Genomic DNA, 22849 nt, shown 5'->3' with positions numbered 1-22849 from the left:
CATAAAAGGTGTTAGTATGCTTTGTTACCCCCAAGGTAAGCTTTGTTACCCTCAAGGTAAAAAAGGCAGGTATCTCTTACTTGAAGCTAAGTGTTCTTACTGCAATCTTAAATATGACTGGATAAATTACGATACCCCTATTTATTGCAATACCATGCAATAAGTCTTAAAAGAAATGAGCTCCCAGTGGTGCATGACTAGAGAATCTTCCCCAGTTCTACCCAGCTTGAGTCATAAATGCCCTTAGCCATTGGTCAGCACTAACTGCTACAATTTAAACAGTTAATTCATTTCAGTGCAGTCCCCTTAATTCATTTCAGTGCAGTCATCAGTGGGCTTAACTCAGCTGGTCACTAAGCTATTTCAGGCTAAAAGGTTTGAAATAAGGGAATGCACAGTGCAGGAGTACTCTGTGCCACTGCATCCAACATGAAGTGAATATACTTGATTTGTAAGAGGGGGCAACTTACAACCTGTTAGAGCCTGTTTTTTCTTGCCTACTGGTTTACATGTATTATACATGTATGAGCAAGATAGTATTTGCTTAACTTTAATTGAGCTTTCTATGATTCATTTTAAATGCAAGGGAGGAGCTGTACTTCTGTCCAACAGTTTAAAAATGTTAGAAACACGAGTCTAATAAAATTCCAAACTACTTTAAAGGCTGGAATCAGATTCTCTAATGGCACTCGTTTTATGGGATCTTCTCTGCCATTGTATTAGCTATGTATTTTGTTTAAAAAGTAACCATCTTGTGACCCCTTCTTTCCTTTCCCTGCTGTAACAAACCTTTATTTCAATTACCTTTTATATGAGACTGGTACAAGTGTAAGCAATTATCTTTCACTTAACTTTTGAAAGCTATCACTTGTATACTTTTTCCATGGACATTACCTGGCCTGTGAAATACTACCTCAGTTCACAAGACTTTCTCCCCTGCTATTCCACTCCCATAGTTTTACTAAGGCTACCTTTTCTATTCGGTACCTCCATTTATCAGATGAAAACAGCACTATGAATTTTTCTTATGCTTCTTAATTTTTAAAAGATGACTTTGTCCTTAAAAAAAAAAAAAAAAAAAAAAAGTACAAACAAAGCCCAAGGATGCAAACATAGTGATACGTGTAGCTACAGCACCCAAATTCCTGAAGTTAAAATTGTTTGTCAGCATGGAGACTCCTACTGTTGAATATAGATTGCTCTGTTTATCCAGTGCTTTTAAATGTAAACTAAATTGTATATCTGTAAAATCAAGGGTTCTAGGAAATTGAAGGAAGTTTTGTTTGTAAGTTAAATTGGAAAGGAGTTAAAATCTAAAATGACTATTTACATTTCTATTAAAGTAAAAAACACCAAAAACATTATTCAGTTTAGTGTTCACAGTGTCACTTACAGAATAACCCCAGTAGGTGGCTCTTGCATCTTTTACATAGTAATTGTTGACTTGTTTTCCAACTGTGTTTTTATTTTTTGATAATCAAGGAGTACAAGTGCCACTTTGGGGTTAGGCGGATATAGAATGGTAATGCTTGTGAGCAGTCTTGCTTAGTGAAAAATAGATTAGATCTTAATCCATAAAAGATCTTAAACACCCATACACTAATGAAATGTACAGAGAGCAAAAGGAAGATCTAAGTAAGTTACTTAGCATATTTGAGAATATTTTCCTTACTCTGTGTGACAGTTTCAAACTCCATGTATGGCCTAATTTGCTGCTTTATTTACCCTGTGCTGTTAGTTATATCTAAATTCATTTAAACCCAAGTCATTCAAAGTTTCAGTGAAGTATGATCAGGGAGAAGAGTTCCAGCCAGAAACTTGACATTCATAACATCAGCAACAACAGAGAAGAAAGGCATTTAAGTCTTCTGTATGTTCTGTTCTACAGAAGACATAATAAAAAGTTACAAACCTACCGGCAGAAATTTGTAATAAATAAGGACCTCTAAGAGTGACTTAAGTGATCTGCCACCTTTCTAACATTATAAAGAAAAGCTGCCAGCTAAGTGAAATGCAAGGTAAACTTCTATTTTTCTAGCACACAATGCCATCACCAGGTACTCTAGGGGGGTGAAAACTAAGACAAGCTGATACACTCAAAAATGTCACCTGCTACCACTGTTACTGGTTTCAAAGGTATGCTTCATTTCCCTGGAATGATACTTGATTTGAAAGTGACTTCAATCCTAATCGTGACTGGTTTTGTTAAGTTCTTCACTAAGAGCAGATGGTGTGAAGTCCTAGGTGAGGGTGATGTGTCAGGGTTATCCTCTGGCCATCACACCTCAAATAATATACCCCTTAAGACCATGTTCTAAGTCAGCCTCATCAAGCTTCATTCTTAATTTTGGCAGTCACCATGGAATTCCAGTTTTATCTCCCTAGAAGGTACTACAGCTTCCAGGATTATTTCTGGAAAAGAAGAAATTGTACTGAAGGTTGTATGTCAAATAGCTGGTCAGGGAAACAATTCTATCCCGCTTGTGAAGTATGTTTCTGTAAAGTCGTTATGTTAGAGCTGCTGTGTAACTTACCATCTGGATACAGCACTACGGACTGAAGAAAGTAAGCAATTTGCAGTTGTTTGTTACTGGCACTGCAAGACCACACATAGTCTTGAAAAAATGCATGCGTAGTTCACTCAAAAAGCATGATATTCATCATCCATTAGGTAAACTAACAGTCAATGTGGAAGCTGTCATCCAAGCCTCAGTTTTTACGGCTGCTTTATAACAACATTTACATTTAGCCTAGCACCAGCTTGAATTATTTAATGCTCAAAACCAAAAAGCTATTTAATTGAAGTTGTAAGGTTTCAGGAGTACAGCTTGTTTATAGACTAACTACAGCCAGGCTCCCAGTGTGACTGGCATCTGTGGACTCCAAATTGAGAAGGAAAATAGTGTTTTATTTGCTAGTACAAAACGTATTTTCAAAATAGTCATAAAATCTGAACAGGGGACCTATTTAAATAATTATTTAATGTTCTGTTGAACCCTAAAACACTCCCTCAGTGTCCTGTATTTTGATAACAGAGAAAACATCCACTTGGTTTGATCCATGACTCTTGTTCATGTCCCACCTCTCAACCAGATGGGGGTAAAGAGCGTGTTTGGGTAGCTTTTGCCTAAATTTGAGCACCTTTTCTAATGAAGAGCTGAATTTCCAAATACCATGTTGAGAGGAAATCTTAGGAGGGAACCACTGCAATATATCCATCACTTGTTCTGAGAACTCTGCTGCATCTTCAGGTTAAATTATTTCCTTTATAAACCTGATAATAAAACCCACAGGTTTTTGATGTGGTTCTGTGTTCCAACTCTCTCGTAATTGTTACCATACGTATCTTTTTCCTTGTATAAAGCGGGCTTTTACCAGCACAATTTCTCGTTAAGGGATCAGAGTTGCAACACGTTTAGTTAACACTCCTTTGTTAGTCCTTGCTAGGGTGCAACAGCCAGCGTTTGAGCAAAGCAAAAGGCCAGACCAAAGGCAAGAAGTGTCTGAGGAGAACACACCATCATAAGTATGTAGTAGTTAAAGTCACATCTGCTGTCAGAATAATGGTATTCAGGAGGAGAATTCTGGGGGTCCTGTCTACTAAGATTTGTACATGCTATTTTAGGAACACCCAGGAGTTCAAGGAGAAGGGTAAGTTTTCAGCCTAAGGAGACCTGCCAAGAAATGGAATAACAACAGTGTTTTGCTAGTTGCATGCGTTATTTCCTTCCTCAGCCATAAACTGACAGAAGATGTGAAGAAATTAGTAGGACTTTCCACACACCTTAAGGTGCTTACTTCTGACACAGCAGATTTAGCTCACTAATACCTAAAAAGCTGTGCAGGTGCTTCTGGAAGGCTCAGGGCCAAGTGCAGCACAAAGAACCTCTGGAGAAGGATCAGAAGGAACTAATAAGGTGTTTGAAGTCAATTAATCAAATAGATTGGTCAAGGTTATCACCAAAGCTCTAATACAAGTGTGGCAGGCACTAGCTTCTTCTAAAAGCAATTCTGACAAAAAAAAAAAAATAGGAGAGAAGGCTAAGAAGCCTTTGATTTTAGGTTGACTGTAACCTGCACATAGCTAAAAGACAGCAGCTGCAGCATGTTTTTGTAGGACACAGGCCTACAAGATCTTACCTAGAAGAAGTGGTAAGATTGGTAACAATTTTTATGCTTAAACTTGAATTGGCTCCCTGACCCAGCTCACACTACAGCTTCACAAAAGCCTTAAAGTAAAAGAAGATGCTATGTTTCTGGGTTGGGACCAGAATGGACAGCTGGGGAAGAACAAAAATTCTTAAATGTCCTTGTTGGACAGGTGGAGAAGAGACACTGATTCAGGTCTCTAACTTTCATTCATCCAGTGTTTTTCATCAAGCCTGTAAGAACTTCATATCGCAGAATTCTGTCTTTCTGCCAAATTTGACTTAAATTGACCAGGTACAGCTCAAAGTTAGGATAGAGAACTAACATAGACAGTTACAATAAGCTTGATTTTTTTAGCAGCACACACCAAAGGAGGAAAGAAGGAATTCAGTTTTGCTCTGATTAAAACAAAATTAGCATTTAACTGAAATAGTTACATATTTTGTTTTAGTAGTTTCTAATTGTTCGACAAAACACTGGAGAATGCGGGCATCGATCCCGCTACCTCTCGCATGCTAAGCGAGCGCTCTACCATTTGAGCTAATTCCCCCACTTTTTATCATTATTAGGGAACATAAAACCTCGAGCATCAAGAGTATATGGAACTGCAGATTTTAAATACATTTATTTTATTTCTCCTCTGTTGCACTGGTCTCTCCATAAGTGAAGACACCATCAACTGCAATTTCACAAGTTTATAAAATCAAATCTTTAATACTTCATTTAAGTATTTCCAAACAAAATGGTAAATAAAACAAGGCAACACAGAAAAAAACATGCTTTCCAGGTATATAAAATTAAAAACAAAAACAACAACAAAAATTGCTTGCAATTCTTGGGATGAATTACTTTTGGGCATTTTATACCCCTACCCCAAACTGGTAAGTCAATTTCTATTTATATATTTTTAAAATATGTCACTATTTAAATTTACTTGGTGAGTTACTTACTTGGCATCTGAGAAGCAAGCATGAACATCTATACACTTAATGATTTATCTCACTTCAAAACTCCCGCTCAATACACGAAAACATCTGTAGTGAATTGGTTTCTCCCACCACAAACAAAACATGACAGTGGAGAATGCGGGCATCGATCCCGCTACCTCTCGCATGCTAAGCGAGCGCTCTACCATTTGAGCTAATTCCCCCCCCACCATGCTATTTTACCCTGCAACCACAGATTTTAGTAGTCACAAAAACAAACAGCCTTCAGTGACTGTTCCTTTATCGTGGGTAGTAACCCCAAGGCTGTTGTTCAGAGCTCATACTTCTATTTGACCTTGAGCTTGTCTATTTTTTCCCCCACTCTGAGATGTCAGGGATAATTAAGGAAGCACAATACAAAAGAAATACAAAACCTTAGGGCAAGTGAGGTGACTTCTGCTTCTGTGAAGGGCAGAGGGGGAAGCAAAGTAAAGATTATATTCCTTGGAATAACTGATATCTTGCTAGACCATAACTAACAAAAAATGCACTCCACGTCACTGGCTCAAACACAAGGTTTGAGTTGGTAACATTTAGGAGTGTATTTACAGAGTAAAACAGGATGAGTAAAATAGTTATTATGATGGGAAACTGCAGAAAGCATTACCGCACCTTGCAGGAAACATCTACACGTTCATACTTCCAGGTATAGTAGCACACTGCATGCTCATGTCATATCCATGACAGATCTACCATCATGGTAACAGTTTTATCCCCAATAACTGTAAAACATACATACCACTTTTTGCTTCACTCAACCGTAGATGCATGCTCCTTCTCCCTGTAATGTTCACTGTACAAGGCATCTATATAAGAGATGAAATAGTGCTATTTACTTGTTATTGTTTGAGGAGGTTTTCTACTATGCTTGTCTCTGCATCAATCCTTCTCTAAGATTCAAGTTTTCCTCAAGTTTTTCCTAAGTTTCAATGTTTCCTTGAGAGAAAGGCAAGAGAAGGAATGAGGGAGAAGTTCCAAAAGACAGGCTGCTTCTGAGTTAAAAGTCAAATACAATCTCCCTATAAACTCTCACAGTCACGTGCTGAGGCACTTCATGCTCCTTTACATGACAAACTCAGGGCCTGCAGCCCGTCAGTGCCACCCACTCACACTAGATTTACCCTGTTTTTGATGAGACAGCTAGTTCTGTGACTAACGTCACAGTGCACTGGAGCAGCTTAAAGATAATGCAAAACTTGCATTTACCCGGGGGTTCCCTACAACTGCCTAGAAAGCAGAAGTCCAAGCTGGTAACACGAGCTTGTATGAGTTTGTTTTAGCATTGCCAAGCAGACGCACTGAAGTGATCCACACTAAACAAAAGTATGCATACATGAGGCCTTCTCAGCTGAAACACAGGACAGAGAAGTAAAAAGGAATTAAAAAGGTTGGCTTATTTGCAGCAATGTGGGTAAGGAAATTCTCCCAACCTAAAGGAGAAGTTACAAAGTGTTACTCATCTTCTTACATGAAAAAACTTTGCAATCATAACAAATCAAGATCACAAAACAATGGACTGTCAAAATGAAATAGACATTTTTAATGAACGGAAATAGCACTATTGCAGAGGTCTTCCCTCACCCTTATCTGACTTAGGCATCAAATAAACTATGAGCTGGCTTTTCCAAGCCTTAGCCATGTCAGCGGCAGCAGAGAGATTTGCTGATGAGAAGTACAGAGAGGTCATCTGCCATTTTCAAACTGATTCAGGCTGCACAGGGTAGATAAAGAAAACTGGAAATGGAGGCAAACCTTGTGAGATTCCACATGGGAAAGATCCAAGCTGCAGATTTTCCGTGGGCCATCACCTGGCCTGAGATGTGGGAAGGACTCAAAACACTTCTGCACATTTGTTTTCCAGTTTACTCCAATGAGGCCGATATAGTCAGTTACAAGGTACTGCAAGGAGCTGTAAGAACGGATCTTTATCTATTATTGCGTGGAGATTGAGGAAATGTAGGAGAGTGTAAGTTATAGGAGAGTATTTGCAGTGATACTAAAGCAGTTTCAGTTCCATGTCCCATCCTGAATCTGTATTGTGCTAGTTTTTAAACACAATCTTACTCTATACAAGTTCTAACTAGGTGGTATTTAATTTCATAATTTGTTTTCTTCTGAGAGGATGCTGTCAGTAAGCTAAAGCCATTAGAAAAAATAACTGACAGCGCATGCACTGTTGGATTGCTGCGTGTTTTACTTTACTACCAGAACCAACTTCTCTCCATTTAAACTGCAAGTCAGAAATCTTGCATTATATAATTTTCATTGCCTCTGTTGTCTTTGGTTACACTGATATATCATTTCTCATTGTAAACTATGTTTTTATTCTTTAAATCTAAAAAGCACCCCTTGATTTAACAACCTGGCAACAGAGCTTTGCCAAAGTACTTCTTACTGCAAAGTACGACTTGATTTAGGATTAAGAGTACATGATCTGTATGAGCAGACTTCGCATTGTATTTTACCCCCACAGCCTCTCACAAATCCACAGCAGCCTTTTTCCTAAATAACTTCCCAAGGAATTTGTTGGTTGGCCACACCTGACTTCTTCTATTTCTGAAGTGTTTTTAGTGACCCCATATATTTAAGGTGCCATACTATTGTATCTGAATCATCAAAGTCAATACAGAAAGGTAGACATACCTAGAATATAATTTAGCAGGTTGAGATAAATGAGTACTTTATTTCCACAACCTATGAAAAGAATGAGTGTTTGAACTGTTATATTTATCATTTACATACAGCTAAGTAGAATGTTAACAGAAAATAAAGGTGGAAAAGAAAGGAAGACCTGAAAAACAAAATTGCCGTTCAGTGACTACTATCAGTGTACTTTCTACATTTACAAGCCTTTCGGTATCTGCATTGTAAGAAGTAAAAAACAAAACAGTTCTCTTGTCTTCCTACAAAAACACTAGTGGAGGTGTTGCCCAAGTATTACTTTATCAAAGTAACGCAGCAGAAAGTGCATCAGCAGCACGGCTTCTCCTGTGTTGGGTGAACACTGACTTTTAAGCTAAATTTTTGCACATAAGCACACCAATGATTCAGCGCTCCAGGATAAGCCAACCAGCTCAGCAAAAGGGAAGGATGAGAGCAGCCGGGAGCGATTCTGCAGAAGTGTGGCCACTCTCTGCAGTGTTCACCAAGGGGAATTAGCTCAAATGGTAGAGCGCTCGCTTAGCATGCGAGAGGTAGCGGGATCGATGCCCGCATTCTCCAGTGTTTTGACCAACCCCAGTGTTCCACGAAGATAAAGCTTTTCTTCCATAAATTTCTCAAGTTTGTGAAAGAAAATACTTATCTGGTGACAGACACCATTTCATGAGACAAACTGAACGTGAAGAAATTTCAATAATCGGGCTACGCTTGTCAAATCTAAAAAAAAGCAATGTTATTCTGTAACACAACAACTAAAATTAACTTCTGATCATTTCATTGGCTTTTAGTGTGTAATTTTTTTTTTCTTGGTTATATGTAAAGTTACCAAAATTGTCTGTAAGGAAGCACAGCAGTATGTATTTTATATAAATATCTCCTCAGTGCACTGCAGAATAGCCATCTCTCCAGCTTCCTTGCATGCCTTATATCTACGATTGACAGGACACACATCTTCCTAACAGAGTTTCAAGTGACATTAATCACGCATTGTATTTTACAAATCAATTTTCCAAAATTAGCTTATTTAGCTTGTTAGCTCACCCGCTTTTCTGCCCCCAGTCACACACAGTGCCTCTCTTTCAATCCTCTCATCATTCATTCAATTTCTTGCTCAACCCTTTATAAGAAAACGATTTGCACTCTAAAAAGGCACTCTGATCAACGTTAACAGCTTAAGCCATTAACACTCTGCACACGCTTACTAAAACTGGTTTATTTTAATCCTTACAAAACTGCTTTGGGAAAATGTGTCTGTATTTTAAAAAGCCCTACAGCATAATAGGGTACCAGAGTTGTATTGTGGCCAAAAAGCAGAAGACATAGTGATACCTGTCAGGGTGCTTTTGTTTCACTCCTTAAAACCTGTCAATAGGAATGTATTTTTTGTGTGCATTTTTTGTCTGTGTGTGCAGGCACCTCCCACAATGTTAGCGAAAACAGAAGTTTACAAATGTCTCTCCCAGAGCAGAAAAGAAAACCATTTTGACTGGTAATGGAAAAAAAAAAAAAAAAAAAAAAAAAAAAAACAGGAAGCATTTCCTCATGGCTATAGAGGGAACTGCTGGAGGCAGCAAATGAAGTGACTACTCGTACAACATTTCCTGCAGACTTACTGTCACCTGTTTTTCTTTTTTTTGGTAGTATAACGGTATGAATAGGAAATATTTTTAAGTTCTGCACAAAGATTAAATGCCAAAAACGTTCCCTGGAGAATGCGGGCATCGATCCCGCTACCTCTCGCATGCTAAGCGAGCGCTCTACCATTTGAGCTAATTCCCCTTGGCCGCCAGGGGCCGCCCGGGCTCGCTATGTACCAGCCACAGCGACCTGCTTCCCTCAGGGACAAGCAATGCTGTCAGCCCACACCCACCCAATTTGCACCCAAACAGCACTCCAGCCCAATTTCTTACCTTCAGCACCTTCGGTGGGGGATAACAGGCCACCCCTTTCTAGTGCAATGCCAAAGCAATTAGGTCTTCGCTTTAACAAACTGGTCTTGACAGCCTCAGGGGGAATTTGGCCTAGCCAGAAAGCTGGACTCCTTGGCTGAACTCAGCTGAGCTGCATCTGGGTAACAGAAGGGCTGTGCTTCGAAGCAATCGTAGCTTTATGTTCACACCAAGCAATTCTGCCTGCTTCAAGGAAACTCCACTTCCGAAGTGGAAGATCATGAGCCAAGTGCCTTTAGCCACTTCCACATTTCACAACCTAGCAGATGTGACTGCAGAATATAGTGGCAGGTTTTCCAGTTGTTCCTGTGGCAATAGAGCTCAGGGCCCAAGTTACACAAGGGACAAAACCAAAAAGCTCTGATGCAAAAGGAGCATTTGAGAAACAAAATAATAGTTCCTGTTACCTGCCTCTCTTGGGAGCTCTTAAGGGGTGACTATACTACCAGATACACAAGCACACTCACATATACATATACAAATCAGACGTATATAATTAAAAAGTAAAAAATAATAATAATTATAAAATCATGGCTGCAATGAAACAGCATGGAAAGCTCTGTCCAGTGCTTTGGTTTCAGCTCTGCAGCATCAGAGTCTGAAAACACGGAGAAAACAGAACATTTGCTGTTATTTGAAGTCAATTACTAGAGTCTTCTCTCTTAAAGTGATGATAAAAAATCATTTATGATTATGCTATAAGTGAATTATGATATAAATTAGAAGTAAAGCAAGCAAAAGAGATCTACTTTGCTAGAACTGGAACATGCAGATTTGTTAACCTATTATGACTGACAATCTCATTGCCACAACAATCAAGTACCAACACAGGTTTTAGCCTCTTACGTACACAATCTCTATATCCTGTCACTCAGCTTGGAGGGTTGAAGCCACAACGAACAGCTTTGCCCAAATAGCTGCTGCTTCAGAGTGCTGACAACTGCCATAATTTGTGTGTGTCACATTAATCACTGACCAACTGCTTGCTTATTAGGCAGTCAGAAAGCGACAATTCAATGGATAAAAAGAAAAAGCAGGCAGTAATGGAAATGCAAGCAATTAACTTGGTTAAAACCCTTTAAAAATATCCAGTGTTTAAAGTATTTGGTACTCTGGGCATACTAACTTTAACACAGAAGCAACTATTCATATGCCATTTCCTGCAGACTTACTGTCTGTCACCTGTTAAACCTTGAGAATTAAGTTCGTTGCGGTCCTGCTCTTCCAATTGAAATCAGATTTTTAAAAATATTACCTAAACCTTTTTTTTTTTTTTTTTTTTTTTTTAAGTACAGTATTGTGGCATCAGGACTAGGAATCTCAGAAAGGGAATAGAAGTGGTTCACAGAAAAACACTTAAAGCAAAGCATCCCGTGTTTACATTTCTCTTTAAGAATCTATGAAATGGTTCTAAGTACTAACTCTAGAAAGGATGAGGATGTTCTGTGGAGATACTTTAATGCAAAACACAACCTCTTTACTTTTCTTGAAAGTTCCACTGGCAGTGTTAAAAATTTTTATGAATGACAATGTTTTTCTTCCCGAACATCCTGCTGTTTTGGACAAGTCACATAGATCATCCTTTAGCAATAAAAGTCCCTTCCTTCTTCTTTTCCTTTGCCCAATACCCATCACGGTATCTGTAGATTCTAAGCACTACGATATCTGTAGTTTCTGAGTACCAGAAGTCAAATGTTGGTAAGATTTTAGAAGTGTCACAGCATGACATGTTTCAGGATGCACACTGCTTCCAAAAACACAGTACAGAAAACCTCTGAACACCTTAACCAAGAGAAGTCCAAGTAAAGATAAAACAAGATAAAACAACAACTGTGGTTCACAACAATTCCAGTTTTTTTTTTTTTTAAACCCAAAGGTATTCTGGAAATATTACTATTTTAGGAACAGTACATCTGATAACAAAAAGAAGAGCAAGCAGAATCCTCTAGAGGAGGCAGGAGAACCAAAGAGGTGAAGCAGCAAGATGCTAATTATCACTGACCAGAGAGAGAAGAGCTACAATTCACCAGCCAGCACTCCCCTTAGTTATATCACCAGCGTTAACCTCACTTTCTGAAATTGTAAAATGCTTTTGCAGCATCCGTGATCCCAATTCTCTCCCTGCCTGATGAGGACCAGCGGTTTAACCACAAACCCCTGTGCCAAATGTCCAACACACGCTCATCTCCCCCATTAACAAACTTGTTACTTGCTCCCTCCCTCAGTCTGACTGAAACAGCTGGTTTGGGGAAAAAAATATTTTCCCTCTGAGATTAAAACTTAATCAGCTTAGATAGAAGCACCTGAAGTTCATTTGTAGAAAATAATTATGTTCTTACAGCTGCAATTATTTTGCAGCTACCATAGACATTCCTGCAGCTGTCTGACAGACAGCGGTCAATAGGTCTGGAGAAGTAAGAAAGCTTGCTGGGACTTCTACCCTATGATGTTTTTACAGGACCAGTTGTATTTTTGTGGGAAAAAAGCTCTGAAAGACTCAGAAGTTGCTTTATTTAGTCACGCAGTATCTAGAAACACAGCATTTTGCTATGATGAGAACATTCCAGAGCAGCAGGGTGACATAAATCCCACTTTCAGAAGTGACTTGGATTTATGCCAGTCATGGCACTGTACATTTCAAAACACTAAAGAAACGAAATAGCTCTACGTTAGCTGGCTTGATTACTAGAAATTCCACTCAATATTTTTTTCCTTCTTTTAGCCCAAATGCCTTCTGCTCGCCATATGATTGACAATAATAGATAATCTAAAATCTCTCACAAAGTAACACGATTCACCAACAGACAGGAATATGTAGCTCTCAGCATTTTATTAACTATTTCAAAGCAATTAAAGAAAAAAAAAAAGCCCAGTAAACCCCTCCCCCCACTTTTTTTTTTAGTTAGTATTCTTTCTGAGTAAAAGTCAACTAAGACTTAAAAATACCTATATTGTAAGCAAACAAACAGTACCTTTCTACTTGTCTTACTATTATCCCTGTGTCCATGCAGCCCAGACAGGAACTTGGTTACATTATGCCTGCTTCTGAATGGTAAAGCACAGCTACACAGCTTAGTTAAGGGAAGCCCACACAGGCTCAGGCTTACAACTCAACTGCACACACCGGTTCTGGCAATTTTCTTTAATATATATATTTTAAAGAAAATAATATATTCTTTAACCTCTTCTACTACTTGAACCTGAGACACTCCCTCCACCACATTCCCTGCACCAATAGGCCCTAGGCTTTATAATGAACAAGAATACAAGAATGTAATCTATTTCCTTCTACCTTGCCCCTTTCTTTCTCTCCCAGAATGTTTCTTTTACACCTTGTCTATTTCTTTGACAGACTTTCTATATTTCTGCCTGACAACCTTAAGAAAAAAAAAATCAATTTTTTTTTTTAAACTCTTTTTCCACTGACATTTTTACATTGGATGAGAATTGACGATCTCATTTTCCTTGTTTATATAGTCTTCAACATTTTGAAGAATGAGGTTTTACCTTTCTATGCACACCCTTGCCCTGCTCATCAATCACGTAATTTCTTTTCCTGTTTTTCCCTCTATTTTCTCTTGACTAGAAATTTATTCTGAAATTTAGGTAAATGTTTTTTGAAATAGCTTCCATCCAATGTGTATTTTAACACTTCTGGTTTCTGCTTTAAATTTGGAAAGATCAACTGAGCACCACAAAGAGCCCAGTTTACTACTTCTATCTAATATAGACAAATATCAGATTTATTTCTGATTAAATAGAAAAAATACAGCTTTTGTAATTAAAAGAAAAAAAAATTACTCTGCGTTATAAAACCTGTTTAGTATCAGTTGGACTTAGCTGTCTTTACTGGTACTACTGCAGACAGAGGACTAGTCTGTGCTGGAACAGGGGCATTGGTGCTCAGCCTTCAGTAAGATTTTCAAGCAGCAGAAACATCCCTGAGCTTGTTTCCATCCTTCACACACAGACAGTGACCTACAGCAGCTCCTCTTTGTGTTCAGTTTAAACAGAAGCACAGCAGAAAATACATCTTCAGGTAGTATTTCCCCACCTACAAAGCTGGTTTATGTCTTCTCCATGGAAAAAATGGGGGGCTAGACTTTAATTATATGATTTTAACGCATCTTACATACTGCACTTCTGTAACATCATAAAATCACATCTCTCAAATTCCAGTTGAAAAGTCATCATTATTCACAGCTTACTTCTCTTTTTGCCACATTCTCGCATGAAATAAACATCCTGCATGTGCCTCACCACACAAATGCACAGCAGAATTTAGTGAAAGGATACAATACGCACCAACTTTGATGATTTCTGCTCAGGAAATCATAATAACAATACACTGAGCAAACTTCAGCTGAGCAGCATCAGAAGATAAAGGAAACAACAGCTATTAAACTAACATGATACAAAATTGGTGCAAGGTGTTGGAAGCTGGAGCCCGAGCCACGACAGCACCACAGAAGAACCCCCAGGACCACCCCACTAACACTGCCAGCTGAGGGCACCTACCTGCACCCCCCTCCTCAGAGCCAGCGTGCCCTAACCCCTACAGTGTGGGTTTCACACTACACTGTGAAACCCACAGTTTTCTCTGAGGAAAAGACTACAGAAAAGACTGCACACAAACCTCCTCTCCTTCGAGGGCTGCTCAGGCAGACACCAAACCCACACCCGAGGGCTCTCCTCCTCCCGCCCTCAGAAGCTGCCAGGGCTCCACCCGGTGCTGGAACCTTCTGTTGCAGCACCCCACCAGCATAACTCTTCCCTCCAACACCCCTATTCTTTTTTTTTTTTCCTTTTCTTCTTCATGTGAGGTGATGAAACAGCTGGGAGGAGAGGTTCACCATCACACGCACAGAGAGACACCATACCTCAGGCACATCCTAGCTCCTGATGTTATCGCTGGGCCAGTCGGTAAGTCTCCAAAAGTACAGCCTCGCCTGTACAGTGAGGGCATTTCATGGCATCCAGCCCTCATCTTCCCTCCCAAGCAGCCCAACATTACAGCTGCCTACTGGACTTTTCAGGGATAGGGAAGGCAGTGTTGGCAAGAGCAGGTTTTGCCCTAGGTTTCTCACATGTGATGGCCAAAGTAGCAAAAATTGCAGCCAAGTGTATAGACCTTTAAATAAGCAAAAATACCTTATTGTAAATTTTTAAACATGTAAATTCATAATTAGATTTACGTCCATGCATTTTTTAAGGCATTGCAGTGAAGGTGAAGGCTAGAAAAAGTAATTTAAAAATACGTATATCAATCCATGTTTACGGAGGATGGAATTGTTATGTCATAAACACATTCCTGGTAGTTGATGGCACTTGGGAGCGTGACTCTTTAAATTACTTGGATATACAATATATCTTTCCCTGTTATTTTCATATTTTTTTCCTTCTTAAAGAGACTATAAAACATAGGGCTGGTTTGTAAACTGTAAAAACTTGCCCAGTTCTACAGAAGAAAAATGTTGATCTCTCAAGTGTCAACACCAGACATCAGGTTAACTGCTAGCAAGCAAAGGCCATTTTTCACGAGGATGGGAAAACCCACCGTTGATCTCTCCTTCCAGCACAGCTGCTCAAATTATGTAGGTTTTGCTGCTCCAGCTTGCTCCCATCTGTCTCTGTTCCTTGGAGTCTCTGAAAATTTTGGCAGTAGCCCATCTGTTGTGCATTTGTAACTTTACTGTCTTTGCATATTGCTAAATATTTTTTTTTTCTAAAAAAAAAAATGAGGGAGAAACAAGGAACTCAAAATTCTCTTCAGGCAAAAGCCAAGATAGTTTTCTGATGACAAAAGCTCATGCCTTTCTGTAGCTCAGGAGTCCTCCTTTGGCTAAATATTGTTAGTAAAATTTCAGCTACTTCAATACTTCTCAAATAAAAGGTTCTGAAAATTTGGTGTATAGTACCACTTAAACAAGATCAATGTAGGCTTTGAATTGTTAACCAGTCAATTAAAACTATAGCAGTATTTGAATTGATGGTACCTAAAGAATCTCTAATCTTCATCTCTAAAGAAGTTGAGTCATGAAAGGTTCATCTTTTCAAAAGATAAAGATAAATACAAGTTATGTTGTTGTTCTAAGGTAATGGAGAAAAACACAAAACCAATCTTCTGGTTACTCAGGAATGTCTGGTCTAACTATGATCTTTGTCATCACTACTAAAGGTGATTGACCTTTACCTTGGAATAATTAACGTTGGTTAGCTACCTCACTCTAAATTCCTACAGATGATTAAGGTACTCCTAGGCCCAGATGAGAGTCCTAAAGGTGACTGAATTTGCATAAATAAGGTCACATGAAAAACATATGCCTTACTTCTGCGGGATTTTATATCACAGTTGCTACTACCAGTGAAGTGCTTTCTGTAAGAAAGATTCTGCAGGTGAGAAATACAGATGCAGCTTTTCTAGTTTTTCTTGTAACTATCCAGACTTCACTTTTTTCACAGATGTCTGATTTGGTGCCTTCCAATGGCCTACTCAAGCTTTGTGTTCACAGTAGTTGATTAATTAGTTTAATTAACGTTCATAAGAAAGAGGAGTTGTTGAGATACCAAAAGCTATTCTGTTTTCCCTCTAGTGTTTTGAGTGCAGAAAATGTGCTGAATCTTCTTTGTATGTTATAGCAGCTGGCATAGAAAAATTAATTATTTATATTGAAAAGATATCTCTTTACTTCACAAGAGCTACAGATACATCAATTTAATGCGATTGTTAATCTTAAAACATTCTAAAAACATTCAGAAACGACGCACAAACATTCATACCCCTACGCCCCCATCCGTCCATCCCCCCCCCCCCCCCCCAAACAAACGAAAACAATAACAAAAAATAAGAATGGTATTTAACTCTGGCAGGACTAGTTTTAGTATTTTTAAAAAATGCATGTAACACAGCTTAAATTTAAAAACAGTTAATTTCACAACAGCTTTATTTCTAATTCCTATTCTCACTAGGACTGTTCATAGTATTAGAGAGCTGACAGCTAACTACATCCTTTCCAAATACCATTATTCTTTGTTCCACATGCCGTTTTCTTGTGGCTGGCACAATCATGAAATCTGTAGCAGATCAACACTAAAGCCTTTCAAGCACCATGCAGATAACTGCTGTACAGAATAAAGAGAGTGAGTTGCTTTCAATTATTCCAGCTTTGTGTTGCCACTTGTCTGAGAATCCAGCTCCAGAAACAACTGAATTGCAATCCAAGCAATTCGTCATGTTAGTGCTAATGTACATAAGCCAGCCCATTTGTTGTCATCAAAAGCCAGTAAGGCAACATGAAAACCAGGCAGGCCAGCTAGAAACCAGTCAGGTAGCAATCTTATATCCATTCACCATCTGATTTGTTTTCCCCTTAGCTTGACTTCGGCTTGATGGGTGAGTAATGCCTTCTGCTCTGTTGTCATATTCTGTGAAGTGAGAAACACGGCTTAACTTAGCTAAAATTCATTGTCTGGTGTAGCACTAATGCAGCGCAAGAATGATCTCCTTGCCTCTGTAAGTGGAAAAATGGAAGTTTAAGTAACAGGGTGTCACCTTATGGTGGCTAATGTGCTGTATAATTTAGGTGTACATGCAGGAATACCTATTACCTGCAGAGAAGAGCTAAAAAGTACGGTAACTACCATGTAAAACTAGGGAAAAATTGTGAATTCTTCTCGCCCTGCAGAGAACCAGAGTGTCAATTCTTGTTGAGTGCATCCTTTTAGGTACAGTAGCAAACTTATATTTCAGAGATACTTGGGAGGCTTCTGTTGTTAAAACAACAGGGAAGTGTAAAGTGGAAGGCAGCCTGAGTTTGGTTAAACTCTAAAAACACGTGTTGATGAATAATATTCACGTGGAATTTGTTACAGAACAGCAACACGGCGCGGTTGAGCTCAAGCTCAAGGCGCCTCTTGCTTTGGTCTCCTGACTGACTCCCTCATCCCAGCTTTAGGTTTCGTGTCACCTGCTGGCCTCGGGGCAGGGAGTGGAAAAGGAGAAAGCCCAGGAGAAAAGGAGAAAGGCAGCGAGGCTGGGGGGCACCGAGGACGGTGTGTGTGGAAGGGGAACCAGCTGCTGAGGAAGCGGGGCCAGGCCCTGAGGGAGGCCGCCTCGCCCCTGCTGCCGCCTCGCGGCCCAAGTCTGAATTTCTCGGCTTCCTGACCACCGGAACGGAGATGGTCTTTTATTTATATATATGTATTTTTTCATTTTTCCCATTTAAATCGTTAAGTTCCGTGTCTTTTCCTTACAGAGGATGCCGGAGGAGTGGAAAGGAAGGTGGCAGGAGCAGGGCAACCCCGCCTGGCTTGTAAGCTGTACAGCCTGTCAGAAAAGGAACCACTTAAGGAGCTACCAAAATACCACCATCCAGCCTGCTCCCTTATTTATTTGTGCTTCCTTAGATAAATATATGTGTATACATTTAGATTATAAAACCATTTCAGTCAGCTATGTAATATTTTTCACTCATTAAACGTTTCCTGGACCATTTTTTTCATGTGTACACCTTCAAAATTGGAAAGAAGTTGGGTTTTCGTGTTGAATTTGGAAGAGTTATTCAATACAAGTTTTTTATAATAACACCTTTTTTTTTTTTTTTCCTTATATAGGTCAATATTTTGGAGACCATTATATATGAAACCAGCTGAATAACAAAGACTTGTGTTATAACAGAAATTAAGATTATTCTGGTAGCATACATGCTGGAATATACACTGCGTGATTCCAGCTGTGAGTTGCTGTCAGCTGCTGGTGAGTAGAAAGAATGACTCAGCAAGACACAGTGAATTTGTAATCAGGAATGGTTGTGTTGTTATCAGCAAGTCTGGAGTGCACAAGTCTATGCTTCAAAGTTTTTTTTTTCAGATGGGGAATTAGCTCAAATGGTAGAGCGCTCGCTTAGCATGCGAGAGGTAGCGGGATCGATGCCCGCATTCTCCAGGGAATGTTTTTGGTATTTATTCTTTGTGCAGTACTTAAAAATATGTCCTATTTATACCATTATACAAGAAAAACTAAGTGTAGGAAAAAAAAGACTGAATTATAATATAAAAAGATTCACATATTTTCAGTATTTTATTTTTGCATTTCCAAATGATAATTTTTTTCTTTTATGTACAGGAGGAAAAGTATTCCTTACATAAAATAACAAAGCTTATTGACATTTCAATACAGTAATGAACAACATGAATAAATTACAGAGAAAAATAAATTAAAACTTTGGTTTATGATTGCATTATGTAGTTTATATTTTTTTATTATTATTATTATTTTTCATAATGCAGTTTAGTGTATGATGAAACACATATTGTATTTGCCCTGTGAGGATTACTAATTTTTGTTGCTGTTGTGTAAGCTATTTATTAGAAGAAATGGGCTAGAATATTCTATATATTATTTATCATAAAAAGATTATATCTGTTGCTTGTGAAGCTTCACATCTGTGAAATACTATGGAAATTTTCTTTGTACAACTCTGCTTACACATTTTAAGTTGTTGTGAGATAATTTTTTATTCTGATTTGATTTTCTTACTAGCTCATTCAGGTAATTGCAGTTAAAATGAAGTCCACTTTTGAGAAGAGCATTGTAGCCTTCAGGCGCCCTGTCTATGCTCAGGTCATGATTTAAAAGTCTGTTTGCTTAGAATAAGATTCTGTACTGGTTATCTATGTATTTTTTTTTAAATTATTGCTTCTGTGTTTTCTGTGTTCCTATTACTGCGTAATACTTGATGCTTCCTCTGCTTTTAAAGAGGATGAGTAATGTTGCTCTTCTCAGCTAATCAGATGCAAGTTTGTGCAGATGAAATGAGAGAATTCAGTGGGGCAGGTGCAGTCTGCAGTCACTTGCAGACCTATGGCTTCTGACTGTAAACTCTGGACTAATGAGTGCTCATTATATTTATGTTCAGCTCCCTATAGAGGAGCTCTGGTATCTGTTATGGCTTGTGAATGTACTGCAATATGAATAAAAGAGCTTTTTCTTATCCCATGTAGCATTGAATGTCTTCTTTTTAGATACACTGTCTTGTGAAGAATTTAGTGGGCTGAGAAAAATAAGGGTCCAAGCTCCCAAAAGCAGTACCTGTGGGAGGAAATTACCAGATGATGGTGCAAGTAGTTTCCAGAGCCCAGTGTCCATTCCAGAGCAATGACTCCTCTGGCTCTATCTGGACTTTTTGAGTCACTAGTTTCATACATATATTATGTGCAAAGAAAAACAAGGTAATTCAGTATGTTTTATTAGTATTATTATTGCCACTCTCATAGGCTTTTGACCTCTATCATATAGTGCTTAACCGAGTTACACGAGTTAATTATTCATTCTGTGAAAAACAATGTTTGCACTAGAGCTGTATGATACAGTTATCGAATGCCTGGGTGTAGTGCAATCTGAGAAAGGGAGGATAATTATTCCGTATTTGCCTTCTCTCAAGACTTTATTCCAAATATCACCTGAAAAGGCCTTCCCCCAGCGATGGGCTGGAGCTTGGGGACCATTATGGAGGTTTGGGGACCAACTCTGGAGGCTGCGCTTTGCAGCAAGGGGGCTGGCTGGCTGCAGAATCCGTGCTTTAAAAACCTAAACTGTGTAGAAAACAATTTATTTAATAATTTATTGTCACACACTTGTCCGTCACGCTGTGCCCTACACCTGCTGCAGGACACCCCCCCCCCCCCCCACACACACACGCACACCCCGCCTCAGCCCGCCTGGCCCCGCCCCTTCCCCGTAGCCCCGCCCCCTCCGGGCCGCGCGGGAAGTGACAGGAGGGGTGGGGGGGGGGGGGGTGCGCGAGGCGGAAGTGACGCGCGCGCGGCGTGCAGGCCCGGCCGGGTGCTGGGGGGGGGCTCGGACAAGATGGCTGGCTCCACAGGTCGGTGAGGGGGGCGAGGCGCGGCCCGGGAGGCCTCACAGGCACCGGGGGGGCTCCTCCGCCGGGCGGGGAGGGAGGAGGGGCGAGATGGCGGCCGCGGGCCTGCTGACGGGGGAAAGGGGAAGCTGCGGCAGCGCCCGGCCTGGCTGCGCCTCTCCCCTCACACACTGCAGGCGGGAGAGGCCGGCCTGGCCCCGGGGGGGCTGCCCGGGGTAGCAGTGGGGTGTGTAGGGGAGGAGGGGTGGCAGCAGCTTGCTAAAAACACCGGGGGAGAAAGGTTTGTGGCAGGGGTTCGGTGCTGGGTCGTGGTGTGGTCGTGTCCTGGGGGAAAGGCAGCTGGGTTGAGTGGTGGCTGCGGCGTGGTGGGGGTGAGGAGTGAGGGGAGTAGCGTGTTTTCTGTCGCTGGGTCTGCCGTGTGGGCAAACGGAAGGGCAAAGAGCTGTAGGTCATAAGCTGGCAGCAGGAGAGAGTGAATCCCATGCAGGTAGCTGGTGTGGCATCTGTTCAGCAAAGGAAAAGACAACGAGCGCTGCTTCAGGTCCTGAATGGAGAGGTTTGAGAAGCACGGATGTGCTGTCTCAGTTTTGTACCATGAGAGACTTAAAATAATAAGGCCTGTCCCCAGTACAAAATCGTGAAGGCTTCAGGGCCTCTTCCACTGTTTTTGTGTTTCTGAGGTTTTATGAGATGTAAACAGGACTGACGGAACTCAGCACATTGGAATGAATGTCTCAGTGCTTAGTCTGAGATGAACACTGGCCACATCCACTTACTTCTGTTCCCAGTCCCCTGGGTCATCAAGTGACTGAGACTATAACAAAACGGAAAAAACGTTTGTGAATGGAATTTGTCTTGGTACCTTACTGCTGATGCTGTGAGGAGAGCCTGTTTTATGGTAGGAGAGCCTTCTCCCCTTGCTAACGTGACTGGTGTGGGATTTACAGAGTGGAGTTTGGGAAGATAACAGTAAATTGGGCACAACTCTTGCTCACAACTGCGCAGTGAAAGAGCAGTCCAGAAAGGTCTGTTATTGCCTATGATCAGCTGAGTTAGCATGGATGATATATTAGAGAAAGGTTAGTATTTACTTGGCTATGGATTACGGCATTTTATTTTGTTAAAATACACTGGCATACTTCCTGGTGTCTGAGCGTAAAAAAAAAAAAATAAATTAATAAATTATACTGTACAGTAACTTCTAATGACTTTCGCTTGTGTCAGGTGTCAGACTTCCTGTACTGCACGGGAAGTCAAGCCTTAAAAAAGGCCATGTGTTTTGAGTGTTGCCATTTCCCATCTCAATCCATTGAGTCTGGCTCTTGTAGAAAATCAATTACTAAGAATTTGTCTATCAGAAAAGCTATTTTTTTTCCCTGCAGAGAATTTGACTACATAACAAACAATTTTTTAACAAAACTCTCATAGTTTTACCGCTATAAAAGTTCATCAGTCTTTCAAAGTAGTGGTATCTGTACACTTCCCACTTTTCTTTATACATGTATCTGCCCCAAAGAAACTAAAATGTTAGTGGTACGTGCAAGCACTGTTAAAGAAATTAAGTCATTTTATTAAATGAAGGAAGCAGACAATCATTAACAGAACTGCTGGGAAAACTTAGTCAGGGCTTCTAAAGCAAAATGCTTATTCCTGTGGGGAAAATGCTGTTGGCTCTTTATAGGTATATGCATAGATTGGCGGTGGGGTGGTTTTTTCTTTCCTCATAGTGGGCAGAAATTCTTTGAGATTTCATCCAGAAGAACTCCTCTTACCTGGAAACTGCGTTAAACTCATTTTTGGAGGAGAGAAGGGAATGATTTGCTATAAAGATACGAATTAACTCTACCTATGTGAATTTTACCTGTTCTTGTTATGAAGTTCAACTTAATCCGTATTTATTTCAGAAAAATGAAAATTTTGGTTGCATGAAGTCCAGGAATGAAAGTCTAGCTTCAAGGATGTCAACAACAAAACTCTTTCCAAGGTCAACTGTCTCAGTTCTATTGCAGATATTCCTTTAATGAGATCACCAGTTCTTTGAACAATCATATTAAAAAAAAAAAAAAAGCCCATAAAAGCAAATAATTTAGTTTGAAAATAGCTGTTCTTCAGTGTGTGCTACAGGAACTGTCAGCATTCTATAGCTAGGGAATAAGTCTCACGTCTCACCTGCTTTTTAAAATGACCTATATTGACTAATTTTACATGCAGATATTTCACTTCC

General features: G+C 39.8%; 1 protein-coding gene and 5 non-coding genes across 6 annotated transcripts in view; 3 read left to right on the top strand and 3 right to left on the bottom strand.

The window, feature by feature from the left end:
• Nucleotides 1-4626: 4626 nt before the first annotated feature.
• On the bottom strand, nt 4627-4699 carry TRNAA-AGC. The gene has a single exon. It is a non-coding gene; the product is annotated as a tRNA-Ala (tRNA).
• A 527-nt stretch (nt 4700-5226) lies between these two features.
• TRNAA-AGC lies at nt 5227-5299 on the bottom strand. Its single transcript has one exon. It is a non-coding gene; the product is annotated as a tRNA-Ala (tRNA).
• Nucleotides 5300-8284: 2985 nt separating this feature from the next.
• Nucleotides 8285-8357, top strand: TRNAA-AGC. Its single transcript has one exon. It is a non-coding gene; the product is annotated as a tRNA-Ala (tRNA).
• Nucleotides 8358-9502: 1145 nt separating this feature from the next.
• TRNAA-AGC lies at nt 9503-9575 on the bottom strand. Its single transcript has one exon. It is a non-coding gene; the product is annotated as a tRNA-Ala (tRNA).
• Nucleotides 9576-18616: 9041 nt separating this feature from the next.
• TRNAA-AGC lies at nt 18617-18689 on the top strand. Its single transcript has one exon. It is a non-coding gene; the product is annotated as a tRNA-Ala (tRNA).
• Nucleotides 18690-20557: 1868 nt separating this feature from the next.
• Nucleotides 20558-22849, top strand: part of UBE2V2 (ubiquitin conjugating enzyme E2 V2) — a 28400-nt gene continuing 26108 nt past the window's right edge. Inside the window, exon 1 of the mRNA XM_032181769.1 lies at nt 20558-20628. Coding sequence (XP_032037660.1) covers nt 20613-20628 — 16 coding nt within the window. The 5' untranslated portion in view covers nt 20558-20612. The remainder of the gene's footprint in view (nt 20629-22849) is intronic.

Source organism: Aythya fuligula, chromosome 2 (assembly GCF_009819795.1).
Source record: "Aythya fuligula isolate bAytFul2 chromosome 2, bAytFul2.pri, whole genome shotgun sequence".
Taxonomy (NCBI): Eukaryota; Metazoa; Chordata; class Aves; order Anseriformes; family Anatidae; genus Aythya; species Aythya fuligula.
Note: the sequence above shows the minus strand (reverse complement) of the source record. Positions and strands in the feature narration are given on the sequence as shown.